The following is a 22946-nucleotide window of genomic DNA, read 5'->3' as shown; positions in this document are numbered from 1 at the left end:
CCTTCCTAGTATGTGCTGCTTTCAAAGAGCAGAGTGAGTCCTTCAAACTGAAGCAGCTGAATTATGGGGAACCTTCCTAATGCTGGAAAACTATTATTTTTAAATAATATGTTAAATAGGAATGACCTAAAGCTTCCTAGTTAACCTGTGGTTTGGATGCCCAAGGATCTTAAATCAGGCCCCATTTTACAGGATCTTAGATTAGTATCGGTTTGGGAAAGAAATGTGACTCTTAGATAAAATAAGAAATGCACATTAGAAAAAAAATCTAACAGTTCCATGAAAAATCATTAAGCTTTGAGGCATCGTTTCTTGATCTGGGTGCTACTTATACAGGTATGTTAAGAGAACACTTATGTGTTCTCTTCTGTATGTACAGTACGCTTCAATAAAAAGTGTTAAAATTGCCAGAGCAGAGTAATATTTTATCCTTGCCCTACTCCAATGTAAACTGGCCTTTCATAAGCAATAAAGCACAGAGAGTTTGAACATGGAGATAGAAGCCGTAAGACTCCTCTCTCCAAATAAAGATCCACTAAGAGAAACACGCTACTCAAAACCAGAAGGCTGTTGCCTAGGAAACTGGAGCTGTAACTACTGCAGTCACACCTCAGGAACAAAGATGGCCAAGATCTATTTCAATTCTTAGATGCCTCGAGGAACCACAGATGACTATAACTGTGGAAGACAGCCAATCTGTAGTAACGAAGAAGCGCATGCCCGAGTTAGAGAAGCTACAATTGTTAAAGGAAAAAAGAGAGGCAGGGAAGAAGGAAAGAAAAAACAAAATTCAAGTGCAGCAAGTAAAACCCAATCTAAGAACTGCACAGCTGCAAGGCTACAGGTTTCATTCATTTCAGCCAATCCACCCTCTTTACCTTATGGTGACCCCACAACAGCACCTGCCAGCCCCCTGCCAGGAGTAGGGAGAACAAAGCTGAGTAAGACTGGCCCTTTCACAGGGAAAGGCAAGCTCAGAGAAGTGCTCCACTCGAGGTACAAGTGCCCTGGAACAAAGTAGGGGGAACCAATTATCTTCCGTATGAAATGGGCGTGGGAAGCTTCAGATAGAGGTGGCATTTTTTAAGCTTGAATTCAAAGAATATGTACGATCTCCCCGGGATGAGGCCGAGGAGGGGCATCTCAGGCCAAGAGAATGACAGATACAAAGGAGAGAGGCATGCCACAGCCCCATTCTGTTTCTCAACAGGGTGGCTACTGCAATTTGGCAGGGAGGGGGCAAATTCCCCTTGGAGACAATGTCTCACACGCTGCAGGATGTTTGCCATCTCTGACCCCGGCCGCTATTCACTGGCAGCAACTCCCAACCATTATGATAACTAACGGAATGCTCCCCACGTTTCCAAATATACCAAGGAGTGAGGCTGTGCTGCTGCTCACAAGTGAGAAGCCCATGAACACAAGAAAACAGATGTGTGGCTGAAACAGGAGTTGGGGGGTTGGTAGGATAGGAGCTGAGGATGAGATGCAGGTGAGGACCAGAATGAAGGGCTTCACGTCCCTGCTAAGGAGCCAGGCTCTCTGCCAGGCTTAGAGAAGAGACAACAGTCTCAGAGCAGTTATGTAGGAGGCCAAACCAACAAGACTTGGCAGCTCATGGGCTATGAGGAGGTGGAGCAGAAGGAAGAACGGAAGAATAAAGAATAACCCCACAGTTACAAGCTGGGCCAACTGAGTAAACAGTAGTGGCACTAACCAAAGGAAAGAGAGTCTGAGCAGGGCTAGAAGGGGAGGGAAAGGGGAGGTGGAAAATGAGTCTGCGTCTGAAGCTCACAAGGTACATCCAGGTGGAATGTTTAAAAGTAACAGACAGACTAATGCTAAGGAGAGACATCTGGGTTGGAAGTAAGAGAAACCTTGGCATGTAATTGCAGGCAGTGTCCAAGCCATTCTTCGAGGGGGCTCCAAAACAGGTATTCCCCAGCTTCCTGAATAAGCCAGGGAGAGGTGCACCTGCAGGTAAGAAAGCCGAGTACCTGGAGCCAGGGCAACACAGCAGAAACGAGACACAAGCGGGCAGAAACAGAAAAATGGAGCCAGCTAGCCAGGTGGAGGTGAGCGGACTAGCGATGGAATACTGAATACAGGTGGTTTGGAACCAGCTCCCCCATGCTGTGTCCACAGGCACCCTTTCACATGATTCTTGGCACACATTAGGACAGTGGCTTTCCAACTTATTTGCCTGTGATTCACAGTAAGAAAATAATTTGACATCTCAACGCAAGTCTAACACAACCATCCACATGAGGGCAGGTTACACGTGTGCACTGCAAGCTGGGCAGCTGCACAGGGCCACATACTCAGAGGAGCCCCCTCTTGGTTACTTCTCTGCTGCTGCCATCTTGAAACTCCCAATAATTTTTTAACAAGAGGTACAGTATTTTCATGTTACATAGGATCCCACAAATTATGAGGCCAATCTTGGTACATACAAATACATATAACAAAAGTTCTATAAAACAGTATCTCCCAAGTACATGTGGTATAAAATTATATTTTCTGTTTTTTTTTAATACAGTCCCAGCCTGTTACATTGACAATCCACTCACAAGTTGCAAATCACAGTTTTAAAATATTCTCTGGGGCTCAGTTCTAAAAGTTTGTTTTGTTTGTGGTGGTGGAAGGGGCATACAGATTCTTTTGAAAATTTATATTCTCTTTCCTCCACAAAGAATTTGAGGCAGTATACAGAAAATAGTGAGGGTAACTGAAGACAAAGGAATTGCTGAAATTAACCAAGGAGGACTGGATTCACGAAGAAGGAAGGATTCATTCAGCAGGGGATTGAGGAGGAATGGTCAGAAAAGTAAAACGAAAACTAAGAAAAAATAGGCAAGATCAAAGGAGCACAAGAGCTTCCGGAAGGAAGTAGTCAATGAGGTCAAGAGCCCCAGAGGATATCAGGCTGAGGTGAGAGCTGCATCCTGAGGTCACTGAGGACGAACTACATTAGTTTCAGGCCACATGAGAGAAGGGTGAGTGCTGAATGCCAAGTGGCCAGGAGGCCAAAAAGCAAAAAAATCAAAGAACACCAAAAAAGAGAGAGAGAGAAAGGAACTGGGTGGGAAAGTAGAATAGGGTAAATTTTTTCTAAGAATTCTGGGAGGTTTTAGGGTGACTAGGAGCTTCTCTGGTGGCTCAGAGGATAAAGAATCTGCCTGCAATCCAGGGGATCCAGGTTTGATCCCTATATCCGGAAGATACCCTGGAGAAGAGAGTGGCAACACACTCTAGTATTCTTGCCTGGACAATTCCATGGACAGAGGAGCCTGGCGGTCTGCAGTCCATGGGGTTGCAAAGAGTTGGACATGGCTCAGCAACCAGCAACTGTATTCACCTGGAAGCCCCACCTTCCACAATATTAAATATGTAAAAATATGCCCACCTCCCACACTAAATATACATTACTTTTATTTGCATTATAACTATATATTGAAATGAGCTGCAAAAGACTAATTGACATAAACGCTACGTTTTATAGGCGTTTGATTAAACATATATTACTTTTGACTTTAGCTTTTTTTCAGTATTCGAGAAGCCAATATAAACTTTTTTTTTCTGATTTCAGACATTTTTAGGCTTTTGAAAAGCTTATTGGCCCCAGGCCCGTAATTTTTAAAGATTAATGAAGGCTGTGTGTCAGGGCTTAAGGTAAGGCGTCTGGAGAGACTGAAGAAAGACAAAGTCTTTCTTACCAGAGGCAATGGCCTCTGATAGAGACAGAGCTGCTACAAAATGTCAGAAGAGGCTGGATAACCCACTTTTTTAAATGGCAAAGTTGATGAATAAGCAATCCAAGGAAGAGAAATATAGAAGGTCAATGAACATATAAAAAGCTACCTAACCTCCTCAGCACGCAGGGTAATTTCCATTTTTCATATAATGGACTGGTGAAATGTTGAAAGACTAATAATACCTAAAGCTAAGGGCGAGGGGTGGGTATGAGGAAGCAGGGCCTCTGAGATACTGCTGGGTGGAGTGTATGTCACTATAACTTCTGCAGAAGGTCATCTGGCAGGCTCCAGTAACGAATAACTCAGAACATGAATCTAACTTCCTCACATACATCATCCACTTCAGGCTGTCTCCCCCCACCCATCCTGCGATCTCAGCATAAGTTTACCTCCAGAAAGGGGCCTTTCCTCTAACACAGAACCTTGCTTTATTTTACTCAAAGCCCTATGTCTGCTATTTCCTACTTACTGAATTGCTTTACCTGTTTAAGCAGAGAGCACCTCCCTCTCTCCCACCTTTGCACCTTCTTCTCTCATTCACCTCCTATTCCCAGCTCTGAGGGGCCTGTCCAACAATTTTCACTGCAGCATTGTTTTAATGACAAAAACTGGAAATAAGCTGAAAGCCCATCAATAGGGGAAACAGTTGAATAAATCATGATCCGTCCACACTATGGAATAAGAAAAATAATAAAACAGCTTTTTATGAAGCTTGATACTGACCTGGGGTGGGAGAGATGTTTATAATATACTGTATTATGGATAGAGCAATTTATCACACTTTTATTTAAAAGGAAGAGAAAAAACCATGAGGTAAATACAACTGTACATGATTGAATAAGCACAGAGAAAAGTAAGGAAGGAAACACACACAATACTGATGGCCTTTAGGGTATGATACTATTGCCGGGGACAGGAGATTTCATTGCTACCGTGAGCTTATATTTTGTAATTAAAAAAAATAAACTATTTTAAAAGAATTCTGGCCTCAAGAATATTAAACTATCATACATTGTGTTTATTCCACCTGTTAGAGACTCTTGAGAGTCCCTTGGACTGCAAGGAGATCAAACCAGTCAATTCTAAAGGAAATCAATCCTGAATATTCACTGGACGGACTGATGCTGAAGCTGAAGCTCCAATACTTTGGCCACCTGATGCAAAGAGCTTACTCATTGGGAAAGACCTTGATGCTGGAAAGACTGAAGAGGAGAAGGGGACGACAGAGGATGAGATGGTTGGATGGCATCACCGACTCTGTGGACATGAGTTTGAGCAAGCAAGACGGTGAACGACAGGAAACCTGGCATGCTGCAGTCCATGGGGTTGCAAAGAGGACAGGACTGAGCGACTGAACAACAACAATCCTAAGGGTTCACTGGACCTGCCTACAGCCAACCTTGTAACCTAACTTCCCATCTGATTTGTGAAAAAGCCAAAATTATTCCAAAACACTGTAGCAGAAATGCCATGCCTTTTATTAAAGACTGTTGTTTCCCCTGGCTGACCTGAAAATCATCTGAGAGTCTTTTTAATAGGCCACTGAGAGTCCAAACTGCCCAGCAACAAGAGAGGAAGAGAGCACAGAGTCAAGGACCCACCTGTGTGCATGGAGGCATATGCTTCCTGTATGCCTGTCAGGTTCCCAAGGCAGCCACTAATTCTCCCACAAACTTCACTTGGCTGGAGCCTGGGAAGCGATATCTAGAAAGCCCGAGGCACTCTTTTCAAGAGGCCCTAAATCAAAGGTCCTTGTCTCCGCCAGAAACAACCTACAAGGAAAATCTTATCACAAAACAAGCTCTCAGGCATGTCAAGGATTTTTCTAATTAATTCCTTAAGCTGATCAAGTGATAAAAGCTGGGAATTTAAAAGGACTGATATTTCTACCTCACTGTGCTAATCAACCTGTAAGCTACTCAACCAACCATGAAAGAAACGGTATGAATGGGATGGGCTTTGGCACAGCATGGGGCACAGCACCTCACACCAATCAAATGAATGGGGCTGAATAATAAACCAATGAGAACTGTGGAACCCAAGCGGACATCATTAAGGGGGCCTGACATTTAGAAGGGGGTAGAATCCAGTCCTCACTGAGATGCTAGTTATGCACTTAAGCCAGGGAAATTGCTGAAAATGCTCTCGCTTCAGCTTCCTCATCTATGAAACGGAAATGATTATGCCTATCTCCTAGGACTACCGTGCAGCTCAAGTGAGGATATACATGAGGGACTGTGGTAGATGGAGGTAAGCTGCCCAGATCCCTCTTTGGGGAAGGACTTGCTGCCCAGTTTTGGGAGCATGGTCAGCACAAGGCCCTCAGCTGCCCACTCCTTCAGGGTCTGCCCCAGGGCCAAAGAGATACCTCCCTGAGATCATGCCCTTTCTGCAGGACCTGAGACAATCTGAGTCTGCTGACTGAGGCCCAGTAATTCTTTCCCGAAGCAGGACACTGTGACTGCATGTACTCATTGCAGAGTTTTCCACCAGGTTGGCTGAGGCCTTTTCAAACCCTTCTTCTACCCAACCCTGCTTCCTTCCCTTCCTGAGTACCAGTTTCTAATGAGCCCCAAACTCCATGCAACTGCTTCAAGAGAACCCAACCTGCAAAAAAGCCCTTCTGTTGTCTAAAGTAGCTCAGCACTTCCATAATGTCACAAAGAGCAGACGCCAACTGTGGCTTAGGAAGAAAAACAAAAATCACACTCATAAACTTTTATTTTTCCATATGTGCCATTTATGTCAAAGTATTCCAAGTCTGGCAATTCATTCATATTCACCACATTTGTACAGAATATCATGTCCTCAGGACAAGCTGCTAGGGGCCATAAGGGCTCTGCAATGATCATAGTTGGAGCTGATGCCTATCTCCTTGGCTGTGGCTCCGGGTGACGTGGCACTGTCCCTAGAGGCTTTGGAATCTTTTCCGTAAGCAGCCTTTGGTTGTTACACCGATTATAGGACTCTGATGGCATCTGGGAAGGGTGGGAGCAGAAATGCTAAATTCCTACAATGTTCCAGAAGGTCCCTCTTGATAATGGATTGTCCCATGTCCCACACAACTTTCATAAAAGAGAACAAAAGTTTATATAATCATCTGAATCTAGATCTTAATACTGCATTTCATAGAAATATTTTGTTTGGTTTTAAATACATTGAATTTTCTAAGAATTCAATTAGCCTATAAATCAAGGGAAAGATATACTTAATTCTATTCAGAATTTTACCAAGAGTTTTTTATCATCTCCAAAAATCATGACAGGTTTAGGAGTGTCACAATTAATGAGTTACCTGTATAATATACTTGTATTGGTCTATATTTGTAGCTATCTTAGTCTTGGTGATAAACATAAAGACTTATTTAGCCCTTATTTCTAAGGTTTTGTATGTAGTATTATTGATTAGCCACAGCTATGAAGGAGAGTGGGGACACCAAGCCATCGCCTAGCCTAGAGGTGTAACCCTAATGTCAGGCACATGATACTAACAAAGAGCTGTGGGAATTCAAGAAAGGGAGAGGCTAGCCTGGGGGAAGAGTCATGAAGAGGGTGCACTGGTGTGGGGATCTGAAAAGCAATGCTCCCAGGAGCCTCATCTCTGGGGAGCATCACTGCAGGAGCCATTTACATACATTCAGTTCAGTTTAGTTGCTCAGTCATGTCCGACTCTTTGCGACCCCATGAATTGCAGCACGCCAGGCCTCCCTGTCCATCACAACTCCCGGAGTTCACTCAAACTCACGTCCATCAAGTCAGTGATGCCATCCAGTCATCTCATCCTCTGTCGTCCCCTTTTCCTCCTGCCCCCAATCCCTCCCAGCATCAGAGTCTTTTCCAATGAGTCAACTCTTTGCATGAGGTGGCCAAAGTACTGGAGTTTCAGCTTCAGCATCATTCCCTCCAAAGAAATCCCAGGGCTGATATCCTTCAGAGTGGACTGGTTGGATCTCCTTGCAGTCCAAGGGACTCTCAAGAGTCTTCTCCAACACCACAGTTCAAAAGCATCAATTCTTTGGTGCTCAGCTTTCTTCACAGTCCAACTCTCACATCCATACACGACCACTGGAAAAACCATAGCCTTGACTAGATGGACCTTTGTTGGCAAAGTAATGTCTCTGCTTTTGAATATGCTATCTAGGTTGGACATAACTTTCCTTCCAAGGAGTAAGCGTCTTTTAATTTCATGGCTGCAGTCACCATCTGCAGTGATTTTGGAGCCCCAAAAAATAAAGTCTGACACTGTTTCCACTGTTTCCCCATCTATTTCCCAGGAAGTGATGGGACCAGATGCCATTATCTTCGTTTTCTGAATGTTGAGCTGTAAGCCAACTTTTTCACTCTCCTCTTTCACTTTCATCAAGAGGCTCTTTAGTTCCTCTTCACTTTCTGCCATAAGGGTGGTGTCATCTGCATATCTGAGGTTATTGATATTTCTCCCAGCAATCTTGATTCCAGCTTGTGCTTCTTCCAGCCCAGCGTTTCTCATGATGTACTCTGCATATAAATTAAATAAGCAGGGTGACAATATACAGCCTTAACGTACTCCTTTTCCTATTTAGAACCAGTCTGTTGTTGCATGTCCAGTTCTAACTGTTGCTTCCTGACCTGCATACAGGTTTCTCAAGAGGCAGGTCAGGTGGTCTGGTATTCCCATCTCTTTCAGAATTTCCCACAGTTTATTGTGATCCACACAGTCAAAGGCTTTGGCATAGTCAATAAAGCAGAAATAGATGTTTTTCTGGAACTCTTTTGATTTTTCCATGATCCAGCAGATGTTGGCAATTTGATCTCTGGTTCCTCTGCCTTTTCTAAAACCAGCTTGAACATCTGGAAGTTCACGGTTGACGTATTGCTGAAGCCTGGCTTGGAGAATTTTGAGTATTACTTTACTAGCGTGTGAGATGAGTGCAATTGTGCGGTAGTTTGAGCATTCTTTGGCATTGCCTTTCTTTAACTCCATCAAAACGCACAGCTGTGGAGAAGGAAATACAGCCCACTCCAGCACTCTTGCCTGGGAAATCCCATGGACAGAGAAGCCTGGCGGGCTACAGTCTTTGGGGCCGCAGGACACGACTGAGCATGCACACATACACACAAGGATATATTGTACAGAGCAGAGAATACAGCCAATATTTTGTAATAACCATAAACAAAGTATAACCTTTAAAATTCGTGAATCACTATGTTGTACACCTGAAACATACAGTTGTAATTCAACTATACCTCAATTTTAAAAAAATCACCTGTTAAAGAAATTAAAAAACAACAACTACTTCACAGCTACCCTCTGGGTAGATACTATTCTGGTCCAGATCTTTCAGAAGAAAAGACTGTGGCCCAAGGAAGACAGGTAACTTAAGGTTTCAAATTCAGCTCTTGCAGCCCCAGAGGGCAGGGTTTAACCATCCCACTAACCTGGACCTGGGCCCAGTGGAAACGGGGTGGGTTTGGGGGAGAACCCAGGGAGTCTGGTGAAGAATGATTTCTATTCCAAAGCTGTGTTTGCATCTTGTTATTCGCCTTCTCACCAATTCTAGATGACAAAAAGATACCATTGTGAGGAGAGACTCTGAGCTTGTATCGTTCACATAAGGCTGGAAAGACTCTAGGAGAACAGAAATTCAGGAGTCACAAATGCTAATAAGTTAAGAATCACAGAAAAGTTACTAAACTGAGGCAATAGCAAAATGGTAAGAGGCTTGGAATTAGAAGCTCTCTGTTTGTTTCCCCTGATCTAGCAACAGGACAAAGCTTCTGCTTAATCAATTCCCACCTAATCAGAGAGCCATCTTAACACTGTCTCCCAGAGCAGCAAATTAGCCTAATAGTGAGTGACTGTAGCAATTAGGAGGGCATTGGTGGGGAGGCCGGGGATGGAAACACGTTAGTGCTGGAGGGTAGGGGGAAGCAATTGGCTAGTGCTAAAGGGTTAAGTCGGAGAAGGCAGTGGCACTCCACTCCAGTACTCTTGCCTGGAAAATCCCATGGTTGGAGGAGCCTGGTAGGCTCCAGTCCATGGGGTCGCTAAGAGTCAGGCACGACTGAACGACTTCACTTTCACTTTTCACTTTCATGCGTTGGAGAAGGAAATGGCAACCCACTCCAGTATTCTTGCCTGGAGAATCCCAAGGACAGAGGAGCACAGTGGGCTGCCCTCTATGGGGTCGCACAGAGTTGGACAGGACTGAGGCGACTGAGCAGCAGCAGCAGCAGCATGGCGTTAAGTGGTGTTTAACTAGCTGTTAAATTCGCAAAGTGCTAAGTTTCCCCATTCTAATGCAGAAACTGTCAACAATGAATACAAATGAAGACTAAATGCATTAGGTTCTGTCTTTATTCTTACACCGCAGGTATGCATACAGGTAGAGACAAAATTTATTTTTAAGACAATAAACGGAAAGACCAAGGCTCTTCATATGCCAAGTCAAGCATTTCTCAAACTCAGACACTCATTAGAATCACTTAGGAGCTTATTAGAATCACAGTGCTTGCAAGTCACTTCAGTGGTGTCTGACTCTATGGACTGTAGCCCTCCAGGTTCCTCTGACCATGGGATTCTCCATGCAAGAATACTGGAGTGGGTTGCCAGCTTGAAGGGCTAATTTCCTCCTACCCAGGGGCTGAACCAGAGTCTCTTACATCTCCAGCATTGGCAGGTGGGTTCTTTAGTGCCACCTGGGAAGTCCGTAGTCCTAGGTGGGGCCCTAAAACTTACCTTTCTTAACAAGTTGCAGGGGGTGCTGATTTCGCTGATCTAGGGACCACACTTTGAGACCCCACTGCTCAGAATGTCTTAAGAGCCATTTGGAAGTGGGGGCAGGAGAATGAAGGAGCAGCTGAAGGGTGGATAAGGAGAGAGGCCCTCTCAGCAAGTAATGGAGGGTACCCTTAATAACACAGGAAAGCTTCTACGTACTTTTTAAACCAGTGATTTGTCATTTCATTAAGATTAAAGAGGCTATAACTATAAGCAATCAAGTAATGCCTGCCACATGTCTGTGGAGAATAAGAAGAAAATGGCAAGGAAAACAGTGGAGGCCTACACTTTTCAAAGATGTGCAATGAGATTGGCTAATCAAAGGGGAAGTCAGAATATGCCACAAAGGAAGAGAGGTACCAGGCCAGAGATAGCTGAATGGCTACTTCTCTGTCTGTAGGACCCTAAGGAAAATTCACTGGTTCTGCATTACTCCTTCCCTGTGTCAAGCGGTGTTCCCACCATGAGTGATAATCCCAGGACCACGGCTGGAAGAGAATCAAGCTTCTGCAATGAATAAAATCTTGGTCTGACCAAGATTCAGCGCCCACTGGTCACAATCAAACTTCAGGTTCTCCTGGATCACCCTTACACCAACCCAGCAGGTTGTGTAGGACTAAGGTTGTGTAGAACTAATTATCCCATGTCTCACCATGGGCAATAAGGATTTCTTCTGCTAAGATGGACCAAGATTAACATCAATATATCACACTCTGTTCCCACGACTCCCCAACTTCCAGATGACCAGACGCTTCTGGAGGAATGTTTCCAATCAAAGCACTGCTTTGTGACCCCAGCTTGTATTAACCAAAGACCGAAAGCCTCTGCCCTTCAGCTCTCACCCTCCATCTTTTTCCCTTCCCTCAGTAAGGGTATGCGGGTCAGCAGCAAGCAAGTACTTTAGATCTCGGAGGCAAAGACCTTTGGCCTTGGAGAAGTTCAGAGGAGAAACAGGTGGTGTGGTCTGGAGCCAACATTCAAGAGAATAAAATACCCAAAACTCTGAGAGAAGAATCTCTCCACATGGAATTCTTATTTACATTTCATGCAGTCAGCAGTTCTCCAGTTTTTCCACACCCCTTCAAAGACTAGGTTCTCATATTGTGTGCTGTGAGTAGATCAGACTAACAGGGTTTTGCTCTTATGGTTTCAGGCTGGGTAAAATTTCATAACCGCATGATTGCAGGGCTGAGCTTAGCAGTGCTGTATTTAAGAGTTAATCGTATGTCCGTCATTCAGTCCACACATCAATATGTTATCCATAGGATAACATATTGCCCCCTTAGATTTAAGAGAAGCTGATGATAAAACATTTCCCTCTTCTAACAAGTCCATAAGGAACGGTCAGTTCCTGATACAAGGCCAGGGGGCCCATTTGCATATGATAAAAATGTGTTTCTAACTGAACAATGCCTCAAGACACAGTATCACCTAATCAAGGCAGTAAATAAACCATTGGTGCTCTACACTGTGGTTAGATCATTTTTCTTAAAACACTACTTTGCACAAATCAGAACTCCGATCAACTATTCCATGGCTCCCCATTGAACCCAAACCCCTTAGCATTTTTTCTAGGGTTCTGCCCATTCTCTCTAATCCATCTGCCACTGTCTCCTGTGCAAACCCCTCCGCTCCAGTCAACTATTGATATCACTGCTCTTGGAAACCTAGCACAGAACTTTCTTTTTCTCTTATTTCTGGCCTCTGTCTCAAATGCCCTCTTCCTCTTTCCTCCCAGCTTGTTAAACACTTACCACTGTGCTTAGTCGCTCAGTCACGTCTGACTTTTTGCAGTCTCATAGACTGTAGCCCGACAGGCTCCTCTGTCCATGCGGATTCTCCAGGCAAGGATACTGGAGTGGGTTGCCATGCCCTCCTCCAGGGGATCTTCCCAACCCAGGGATCGAACTCAGGTCTACCCGCACTGCAGGTGGAGTCTTTACTGACTGAGCCACAAGGGAAGCCCAAAAAATTCCTACCACAAGGTATTTAAAAGCCAGCTCCAATCTCATATCCTCCACAACACAGCTTTTCAGAAAATCGTCTTCCCTGGATGCTCTCTCCCCCTGAGTTGCCATGATAGTGATCAGCTGGTACTGGATGTTCCGTGCACGGTGGGATTTTATTCCCTTATCCTGGAGCTGCCTCAGGTGGACTGTGCAGCTCCTAGGCACAGCCTCTCACACCGACTTCCCTAGCATCTCACTTGCTCCCCTCCCACAGCAGACGTTCATCAGAGGCTTCCTGCCCTCACTTTTCAGCAACCACCACAATCTGGGTCCTCCCTGGGACTTAAGGTTTATGAGATACTTCTGTCTTTAAATCATCTTATTTCTCTTCCTCGCTGTCCCATCATTGCTCTCTTTTAGCCCGAGCATGTGACAGGACTCCCAAGTCATTCTTTTCCTACTGTTGTCAAATAGTTTAACGAGTGTTTAATGCAAAAATCCTAAGAGGCAACTGCTAGGTTGTAAAAATCACTTTGGGTCCCACGGGACTGTGTTCGGTCTGCAGACAGGAAACAGACATCAGGAGGAAGAGATTAGCGTGAAGGAAAAGTAGGCTACGGCCCCTCTCCACCCCCATCAGCAATCTCTCTACAAAACAAAAAAGAAAGCATCTGGATAGAACCTGGGCAAATATTGCTGAGATCAGAAAACTGTACACAAAACGAAAGCACAAAGGGTTTGTAAGAGGCAGATTTCACTCCCCAACCCCCAATCACCAAAACTCAATAAGAAAACTAGCAGTGCTCCCTCAGCACATCTGTTTTCAGTTACCTGTGCTGAACCACAAACTTAACAGAAAGGGAGAGGTTTCAAGCTGACCTCATGGTTTAAGGTCTGTCAGGGCAGAGCTCGGAGGCCTTGAGCGATGGCTGGACAACATCCATGATCTTGACAGGCCTCAAGGAAGACAGTTTGATGGACCAGGAATTATGCTGTTGACTTGATTGCTAAAAAAAGTAACAGCCGCCAAAAGGTAGTAGCATCATTTGAGAAACACACCTACCCAGTGTTAGTCAATCACCAATTAAGACATGAATCTTACCAATTAGCAGTCACATTATCAATCAATACCCACCATACACAGCCTTTCTTTCTCCATCACAGTAGTACCCCATCCACTGTTTCAGTTACCCGAAGTCAACAGGAGTCACAAAACATTAAATGGAAAACTCTGAAATAGACAGTATATAAGATTTTAATTTTAAACAGCACCGTTCTGAGTAGCGCAATGAACTCCAGCCCTATCCTGCTCTGTCCCTCCTGGGAATGAATCATCTCTTTGTCCAGGTATCTTTCCAGCCGGTCACTTAGTAGCCATCTGGGTTATCAACTGTCAGAATATGGAAGTGTTTATGTTCAAGAGCCCCCAGAGTACAAAAGGAGTAATGCTGGCAATTTAAATATTCTCTTATTGTGCCTAATTTACAAAATAAACTTTGTCATAGGTATGGCATATTAGAAAAAACACAGTCGCTACTATCCACAGTTTCAGGCATCCACTGGGCGTCCTGGAATATTTTCCCCCACCGATAAGGGGAAACCATTGTGCTTTATCTTATCTATCTTGCTACTATCTTCCTAAACTTCTCCAGCTGATTTTGGTTTTATTTTTTAAAGTCTTTGAAGAAAAAAAGGAAATTTACATGTTCAACCTCAGAAATGTTTAAAAAACATTTTCTATACAACTAAAAAAATTATTTTTAAAAAATTAAAAAAATGAAAAACTCTGACTACTAGAATGTTCTTTACATTAAAGTCTTAAGTCCTGGTTCTGTCTACAACATTCTTTCTCTAGACTCATAAAAATATTTCCAAGAATAATATTCCCTTCCTTTCAGTGAAGTGAAGACACAGAGTACTGCCCACAAGAAGATGCTGGAAAATAGGAAAAGTAAAAGTGTTCCTCCTTTGATAAACCCTTCCACATCTGGTGCCCACTTAAGTTCGAGAATACCAATACCACCAAGCTACTCTTTGAAACAGTGCAATACCGGAAATCTTTCCACACCAAAATCCTAATCCCTCCCCTATCAGAGAGCAACCTGACCTATTCTAGTCAGATGCAGTGCCCAAGCCTTACTTTCACCTGCTTACTGCTCCTTTATTGCTACAAAAATGGTTGCAAGAGGGAAATGCAATTTTAAAAATCCACTTCAGTAACAGAGGTTCCAATGACTTCATTGTTATGTTAAATTTGTCTGAGAAACCATCCCCATAAATTGTTAAAATATATTATTAATACATATGATATGAGATACTAAGATGTTTATTGGATAATTATTGCCATCCAGGTACTTTATTTGTTGAACTTTCAACAGTTCAGTTCAGTCGCTCAGTCACGTCCGACTCTTTGCGACCCCATGGACTAGAGCACGCCAGGCCTCCCTGTCCATCACCAACTCCCAGAGTTCACCCAAACTCATGTCCATTGAGTCCGTGATGCCATCCAACCATCTCATCTTCTGTTGTTCCTTTCTCCTCCCGCCTTCAATCTTTCCCAACATCAGGGTCTTTTCCAATGAGTCAGCTCTTCGCATCAGGTGGCCAAAGTATTGGAGTTTCAGCTTCAACATCAGTCCTTCCAATGAATATTCAGGACTGATTTCCTTTAGGATGGACTGGTTGGTCTCCTTGCAGTCCAAGGGACTCCCAACAGTCTTCCCCAACACCACAGTTCAAAAGCATCAATTCTTCGGAGCTCAGCTTTCTTTATAGTCCAGCAGTTAGGTTTCTTATTAAGAATACAGTTATTTCATATTTACTATGCATCCCAGGTGGCGTTAGTGGTTAAAAACAAACAAACAAACAAAAAACCCACCTGCCAATCCAGGAGATGGAATAAACGCAGGTTTGATCTGGAAAATCCCCACGGACAGAAGAGCCTGGCGGGCTACAGTCCATAGGGTCACAATGAGTTGGACACAAATAAAGTGACTTAGTATGCAGCCCACTAGCCAACTGTTTACTTAATTTCTACTTGAATTATTTTATATAGGAACATGGAGATCAACACTGAAATTTCAGTAAAACCGGTATTGAAAGACATACTTTTCAAGACCTAGGGCTCTGCCCAGAGACTGGCATGAAATGATAGGACTCAATAAATATTTATTAGTGGAAAAATGAATTGCATTCCATTTGCTTGTTCCTACAGCAGCCATCATAACAGGGTTTTTTTAATTTTATAGTCCTCGCTGCAAAAAAATCTAACTAGTGCAGTTTGATGCTGCTTGGGTCATATCAGAACAAGAGTAACCAAGCTCTAAGACAGAAGTTAACAACTTCTTACACCAGTCTCTATGTGCTGGCAAGAAAAATTAACCTATCCTGTGGGTAGGGGATAATTTAAGTGAAGCTTTGTGTTTGTGCTCAGTCGCGTCTGACTCTTTGCAACCCTATTGGACTATAGCCCTCTGTCCATGGGATTTGCCAGGCAAGAATACTGGAGTGGATTGCCATTTCCTCCCTCAGGGGATCTTCCCGACCCAGGGACTGAACCTGTGTCCTGCATTAGCAGGCAGATTGTTTACCATTGAGCAACCTGGGAAGCCTTCCAAGTAAAGGTTAGAAGCTTGCAAAAAATATATTTCTAAAAAAATATTTCTATGATGTTTCCTTCTCTTAGGGGGAAAAAAAAGCTACCAGGGACTCTTCTCAAGGAATTATAAGTCAAAGTTTCTAAACAGATACAGAACACCACTAGGTAATGTGCCAAGTAAAAATCTGGAAGACACTATGTTTTTATTTCAGAAAAGCAGAGACCTAAGATGTATTCACTGCCTATAAAAGTAGTTGGTCCTTGCACTGATCATCTGGCTTCTCCTCTCATTTGAGGAGATCATGAACATTTACAGTTTTAACCACATCTATTTCAGTTATTGTTCTTTCCATTTCAAATATTTCCTCTTCACTCTCCCTAAAGGTAAAGGAGGTAAAAAGCCAGGCTCAATTCCTTTCTTCCCAGCCTTCTAAAATTTGGGCATCATGCCTTCTGTTTTACCTCTCAACATCCCAAGGTAGCCCTCACGTCTGCTAAACACATCCAGAACCACATCAAAACCACTCCAAATGCTCCAGTATAACTCTCTAAACTAAGCTAGAGTGGATTGCCATTTCCTTCTCCAGGGGATCTTCCCGACTCATGGATCGAACCTGGGTGTCCCGAATTGTAGACAGGCGCTTTACCGTCTGAGCCACCAGGCAAGTCCCTAAACTAAGCTGCTGCTGCTGCTAAGTCACTTCAGTCATGTCCAACTCTGTGCGACCCCATAGACGGCAGCCTACCAGGCTCCCCCGTCCCTGGGATTCTCCAGGCAAGAACACTGGAGTGGGTTGCCATTTCCTCCTCCAATACATGAAAGTGAACCATGAAAGTGAAGTTAAACTAAGCTACCTGTATCCAAATGCCAAACTCATACTCAAACTCTTAAACACACACTGCCACACACTCTGCACGAGCCCAGTACTACAAACTGTTGGGCTTAGCATTCAAGATACACACACTCCATCAATAACTGCCCCTCACTGCTGCAGCCTCTTTCTCTAATGCCTCCAAATAAAAACTTTCATCATATTAATAAAACATGATGGACACTGCAGCTTCCATATATATATATATATATATATATATATATATATATATCAGAATCATTTTAGTGAGCTTTAGACAGAACACTGACTTAGGATGAGCACCTTCCACAAGTCTTATAATATAGACTATACTAGATCCAACCAGTCCATCCTAAAGGAGATCAGTCCTGGGTGTTCACTGGAAGGACCAATGTTGAAGCTGAAACTCCAATACTTTGGCCACCTCATGCGAAGAGCTGACTCACTGGAAAAGACCCTGATGCTGGGAGGGATTGGGAGCAGGAGGAGAAGGGGACGACAGAGGATGAGACGGCTGGATGGCATCACTGACTTGATGGACATGAGTTTGAGTGAACTCTGGGACTTGGTGATGGACAGGGAGGCCTGGTGTGCTGTGATTAATGGGGTCACAAAGAGTCGGACACGACTGAGTGACTGAACTGAACTGAATGGACTTAATATCTACAAGATCTTCGAGAACAAACACCAAAAAAAGATATCCTTTTCATCACAGAGGACTGAAATGCAAAAGTAGGAAGTCAAGAGATACCTGGAGTAACAGACAACTTCGGCCTTGGAGTACAAAATGTAGCAGGGCAAAGGCTAACAGTTTTGCCAAGAGAAGGCACTGGTCATAGCAAACACCCTCTTCCAACAACACAAGAGAAGACTCTACACATGGACATCACCAGATGGTCAATACTGAAATCAGATTGATTACATTCTGTGCAGCCGAAGATGGAGAAGCTCTACACAGTCAACAAAACCAAGACCGGGAGCTGACTGTGGCTCAGATCATGAACTTCTTATTGCCAAATTCAGACTTAAATTGAAGAAAGAGGGAAAACCTCTACAACATTCAGATATGATCTAAATCAAATCCTTTACAATTATACACTGGAAGTAACAAATAGATTCAAGGGATCAGATCTGATAGATACAGTGCCTGAAGACCTATAGACGGAGGTTCATGACATTGTACAGGAGACAGGGATCCAGACCATCCTCCAGAAAAAAGAAATGCAAAATGGCAAAATGGCTGTCTGAGGAGGCCTTATAAATAGCTGAGAATAGAAGAGAAGCAAAAGGCAAAGGAGAAAAGGAAAGATATACCCATTTGAATGCAGAGTTCAAAAGAAAAGTAAGGAGAGATAGGAAAGCCTTCCTCAAGTAATCAATGCAAAGAAATAGAGGAAAACACCAGAATGGGAAAGACTAGAGATCTCTTCAAAAAAACTAGAGATACCAAGGGAACATTTCATGCAAAGATGGGCACAATAAAGGACAGAAACGGTATGTACCTAACAGAAACAGACGATATTAAGAAGAGGAGGCAAGAATACACAGAAGAACTATACAAAAAAAGATCTTAATGAACCAGATAACTACGATGGTGTGATCACTCACCTAGAGCTAGACATCCTGCAATGCAAAGTCAAGTGGGCCTTACAAAGTATCACTACAAACAAAGCTTGTAGAGGTGATGGAATTCCAGTTCAACTATTTCAAATCCTAAAAGATGATGTTATGAAAGTGCTGCACTCAATATGCCAGCAAACTCAGCAGTGGCCACAGGACTGGAAAAGGTCAATTTTCATTCCAATCCCAAAGAATGTTCAAACTACCACACAGTTGCACTCAACTCACACGCTAGCAAAGTAATGTTCAAAATTCTCCATGCCAGGCAGGCTTCAACAGTACGTGAACCGTGAACATCCAGATGTTCATGCTGGATTTAGAAAAGGCAGAGGAACCAGAGATCAAATTTCCAACATTTGTTGGATCATAGAAAAAGCAGGAGTGTTCCAGAAAAACATCTACTTCTGCTTTATTGACTATGCCAAAGCGTTTGACTGTGTAGATCACAACAAACTGTGAAAAATTCTTAAAGAGGTGAGAATACCACACCATCTTACCTGCTTCCTGAGAAATCTGTATGCAAGTCAAGAAGTAACAGTTAGAACCAGACATGGAACAATGGACTGGCTCTAAACTAGGAAAGGAGTACATCAAGGCTGTATATTGTCACCCTGCTTATTCAACTTCTATGCAGAGTACATCATGAGAAATGCTGGAGCGGATAATGCACAAGCTGGAATCAAGATTGCCGGGAGAACACCAATAACCTCAGATACGGCAAATGACACCACCTTTATGGCAGAAAGGGAAGAGGAACTAAAGAGCCTCTTGATGAAAGTAAAAAAGGAGAGTGAAAAAGCTGGCTTAAAACTCAACATTCAGAAAACTAAGATCATGGCATCTGGTCCCATCACTTCAAGACAAACAGATGGGGAAACAATGGAAACAGTGAGAGACTTTATTTTCTTGCACTCCAAAATCACTGCAGATGGTGACTGCAGTCATGAAATTAAAAGACCCTTGCTTCTTGGAAGAAAAGCTATGACCAACCTAGACAGCATATTCAAAAGCAGACATTACTTAGCCAACAAAGGTCCATCTAGTCAAAGCTATGGTTTTTCCAGTAGTCATGCATGGATGTGAGAGTTGGACTATAAAGAAAGCTGAGGGCAGAAGAATTGATGCTTTTGAACTGTGGTGTTGGAGAAGACTCTTGAGAGTCCCTTGGACTGCAAGGAGATCCAACCAGTCCATTCTAAAGGAAATCAGTCCTGAATATTCACTGGAAGGACTGATGCTGAAGCTGAAACTCCAATACTTTGGCCACCTGATGTGAAGAGCTGACTTATTGGAAATGACGCTGATGCTGGGAAAGATTGAAGGCGGGAGGAGAAGGGAATGACAGAGGATGAGATGGTTGGATGGCATCACCAACTTGATGACATGAGTTTGAGCAAGCTTTGGGAGTTGATGACGGATAGGGATGCCTGGCGTGCTGCAGTCCATGGTGTCGCAAAGAGTTGGACACGAGTGAGTGACTAAACTGAACTAGTCAAGCTACACCCCGCTATATTAAACAGCAAGTTAGCAATATCACTTCCTCATTTTCCAAACATATCTGCTGCTGCTAAGTCACTTCAGTCGTGTCCAACTCTGTGCGATCCCAAAGACAGCAGCCCATCAGGCTCCCCCATCCCTGGGATTCTCCAGGCAAGAATACTGGAGTGGGTTGCCATTTCCTTCTCCAACCCATGAAAGTGAAAAGTGAAAGTGAAGTTGCTCAGTCGTGTCTGACTCCTAGCAAGCCCACGGACTGCAGCCTACCAGGCTCCTCTGTCCATGGGATTTGCCAGGCAAGAGTACCGGAGTGGGGTGCCATTGCCTTCTCCGACATTTGCTGCTAGATTCATCAAAAGAGGTACTTTACATCCTGTTGCTGGCTTTGGAAATTAGGAGTCTCAAATGTCAATTACCTAGGGGCTCATGCCTTATATGAGGGCTGCCAATGGTTTTCCAGTTTAAGTGAAATAATTCCCAGTAATTGGCCACGTGGAAGAAAGTGAATAGAAAGTTGGATAACTATCTCCCAAAAAGGTTCAGGACATTGTCTCTTTGATGGATTGAGGGGTACAGAGAAACTAAAACTAAACGGTTTTCACAGCATTTACAAACTTGAAATATCTATATTTTATTCTGGAGAAAATAAAGCAGCAGGCCTTATATAAACAGGCACATAACAAACACAAACACAAAATAAAAAGTTTAAAAAAAAATTAAGAAGAAGCAAATAGAAAAGTGCCTTCAAAGATGGACAAACATCTATGCGTAGTGACATTAACAGATGGAACTCACTTTAGCGAGACCCATTTGCAAACAATATCAAAGATGTGCACGCCAAGAATGAACAAGAGTCCCTCCGGCCTCTGTTAGGCCACCAGGATTCCTCAGAGTTTTCCCTGCATTTTTATCTAGAGGTTTCCAAGTACTGTCCCTCAGGTTATCCATGTTCTATGACCAGGTCCAAGTTGCCTAACCGTGAAAATCAAACAATGGAGTCTTTTTCCCAGTTCTTAGAAGGAAAAAAATAATTATGTATACTGTCATATAGATATGACATTTATTCTTTACGCTTTCTCATTAATTTCTCTAAACCCTTAGCATCTACCGCCATATGACCTCACAAGAAATGAAGGCAGCATATACTCAGAAACTACATGTGTATATTTAGACAAAATTCTAGAAATATGATAATTGTTCAATTTTAACTACTAACAATAGAAATATATTTTCTTCTATTTGAGCAGGGCCTGCTCCATATGACAAAAGCAGCAATATTCCAGTTTTGTGGCACTCCAAATAACGTGCACCTTGAAACCCACCCAGGAGTTTTAGGCCCTAGGTGAGTTTCTCACTCACTAGCCTCTAGTCACATCTCTAGGCCCACTTACAAACATCCTGCAAGAAGCAATGAAAAACTAGGGAGTTTGAGTTGAGCAAGTCCTGTGGGCCCTGGTGAATTCCACTGTAAGATGTCCACCAAGTTCCACAAACCCTCCTGCCGCGGGAGTGTGGCTGGAACCATGCAGACCAAGGAGTCAGTCAATGGAGCATGTATGATTCCATAAAAGCTACCGGTGGCATCAAGATCTCCCCTGCTCCTCTTCTGGGTTCTGATCTGTACAGAGTAGCCCACCTGTGATGGAGCCACTGGAGGAACAGGATCAAAGTATGAAAAATCAAGGGTTAAAGTGACTTGCCGAGCTATGAGAAATATTCTAGTTGGATGTTGAAGCTTTAATGCTTGGCTCTAATAGGGTAATGACTCTCACTCCTTTCTCATAAACATGCTAAGTACATTTTTACTTTCTCCAGAAACCAAATCCCTCTGTGACTTTATGACTTACTGCCATAACTAAGAGCCTCTTACGCTATTAACAGTCTAGTGTCACAGCCCGAAGGACTTGGCCTGTTTGTTAAGTCTTAGGCATGCCCCCCCTCACAAACTCCTGCAAAATAAACCTTAAACAGATTACAGAAAAACAAAAAGGAAAGAAAATACAAACTCTATTAGTGGCTGACAAAATACCTGCACAGAGCTTAAAGAAATGAACAAAATGATACAGTATCAGAGTCTAAAGAAGAGATGTCAATGCAGTCATCTCTGGGGCAAAATCAAGGTTGCCGGTGTTCACCACTGAGCACTAGTGGAAGTGATTCAACAACTCCAACTCCCACACTAAATCCCTGAGTCCAAGATCTGATTCTGGGTTAGTCTGATAGAGCTGCCTACCCCAATTTACAGAGAAAAGGGGCAGGCTGGATAATCTGGCACAAGGCAGAGACCCCTTCCATTTGGCCATTGCAGCTGGTTGACTAACATAGTCGTTTGCTACTCTACAAGAGTTTTCCATGACACTATTAAAGCACATTATCCTTTCCAAATGTTTTTTGCCTCAATAGAGCCCATTTCCACCTTGCAATAAAATTAAGCAAGGTGGTGGTTTAGTCACTCAGCAGTGTCTGACTCGTGAGAACCCATAAATTGATAGCCCGCCAGGCTCCTCTGTCCATAGGATTACCCAGACAAGAATACTGGAGTGGGTTGCCCTTTCCTCTTCCAGGGGATATTTCCCACCCAGGGATCGAGCCAGGGTCTTCTGCAGTGCAGGCAGGCCCTTTACCGACTGAGCCACCATTCTATTTAATACTAGTTCTCTTGATCTGAAAGCAATCTTTTTATTTAATCCAAAGACCTCTTTTAATGCTATCAAAATGGCAGTCAAATTTGGTTTAGAATATTTAAGTAATTTCTAAGGATAGAAAGAATCTCTACTTACTACACCTTGGTTTTTTTTTTTTTTAATGCTTCTCAGTTCTCCTAGAAATATTTAACTTGATTTTAAACAACCTAAAGTACTCGTGTACTTGTGAAGCTGAACATTTGGTTTTCATCCAAACTGCTAAAAAAATATGC

The 22946-nt window shown here is 43.2% G+C and overlaps 1 protein-coding gene across 16 annotated transcripts in view; it reads right to left on the bottom strand.

Moving 5' to 3' along the window:
• The window catches only part of ANKRD44 (ankyrin repeat domain 44), a 311506-nt gene that overhangs the window by 265894 nt on the left and 22666 nt on the right, over positions 1-22946 (bottom strand). The window contains exon 1 of one of the 16 annotated variants that reach the window (XM_086347769.1): positions 13599-13637. The exons of 14 other annotated variants lie outside the window; for them this stretch is intronic. In XM_086347769.1, the coding sequence (XP_086203895.1) occupies positions 13599-13622 (24 nt within the window). In that variant the 5' untranslated portion in view covers positions 13623-13637. Of the gene's footprint in view, positions 1-12268; positions 13255-13598; positions 13638-22946 lie in introns of those variants that run through there. One more of the 16 variants, XM_086347820.1, reaches the window with a different exon arrangement.

The sequence above is a fragment of the Bos grunniens genome, chromosome 2, assembly GCF_055505025.1.
Source record: "Bos grunniens cultivar Pamir isolate PY7600 chromosome 2, Bosgru_T2T1.0, whole genome shotgun sequence".
Taxonomy (NCBI): Eukaryota; Metazoa; Chordata; class Mammalia; order Artiodactyla; family Bovidae; genus Bos; species Bos grunniens.
The sequence above is the reverse complement of the archived record's forward strand: the minus strand, read 5'-3'. Positions and strand labels throughout refer to the sequence as shown.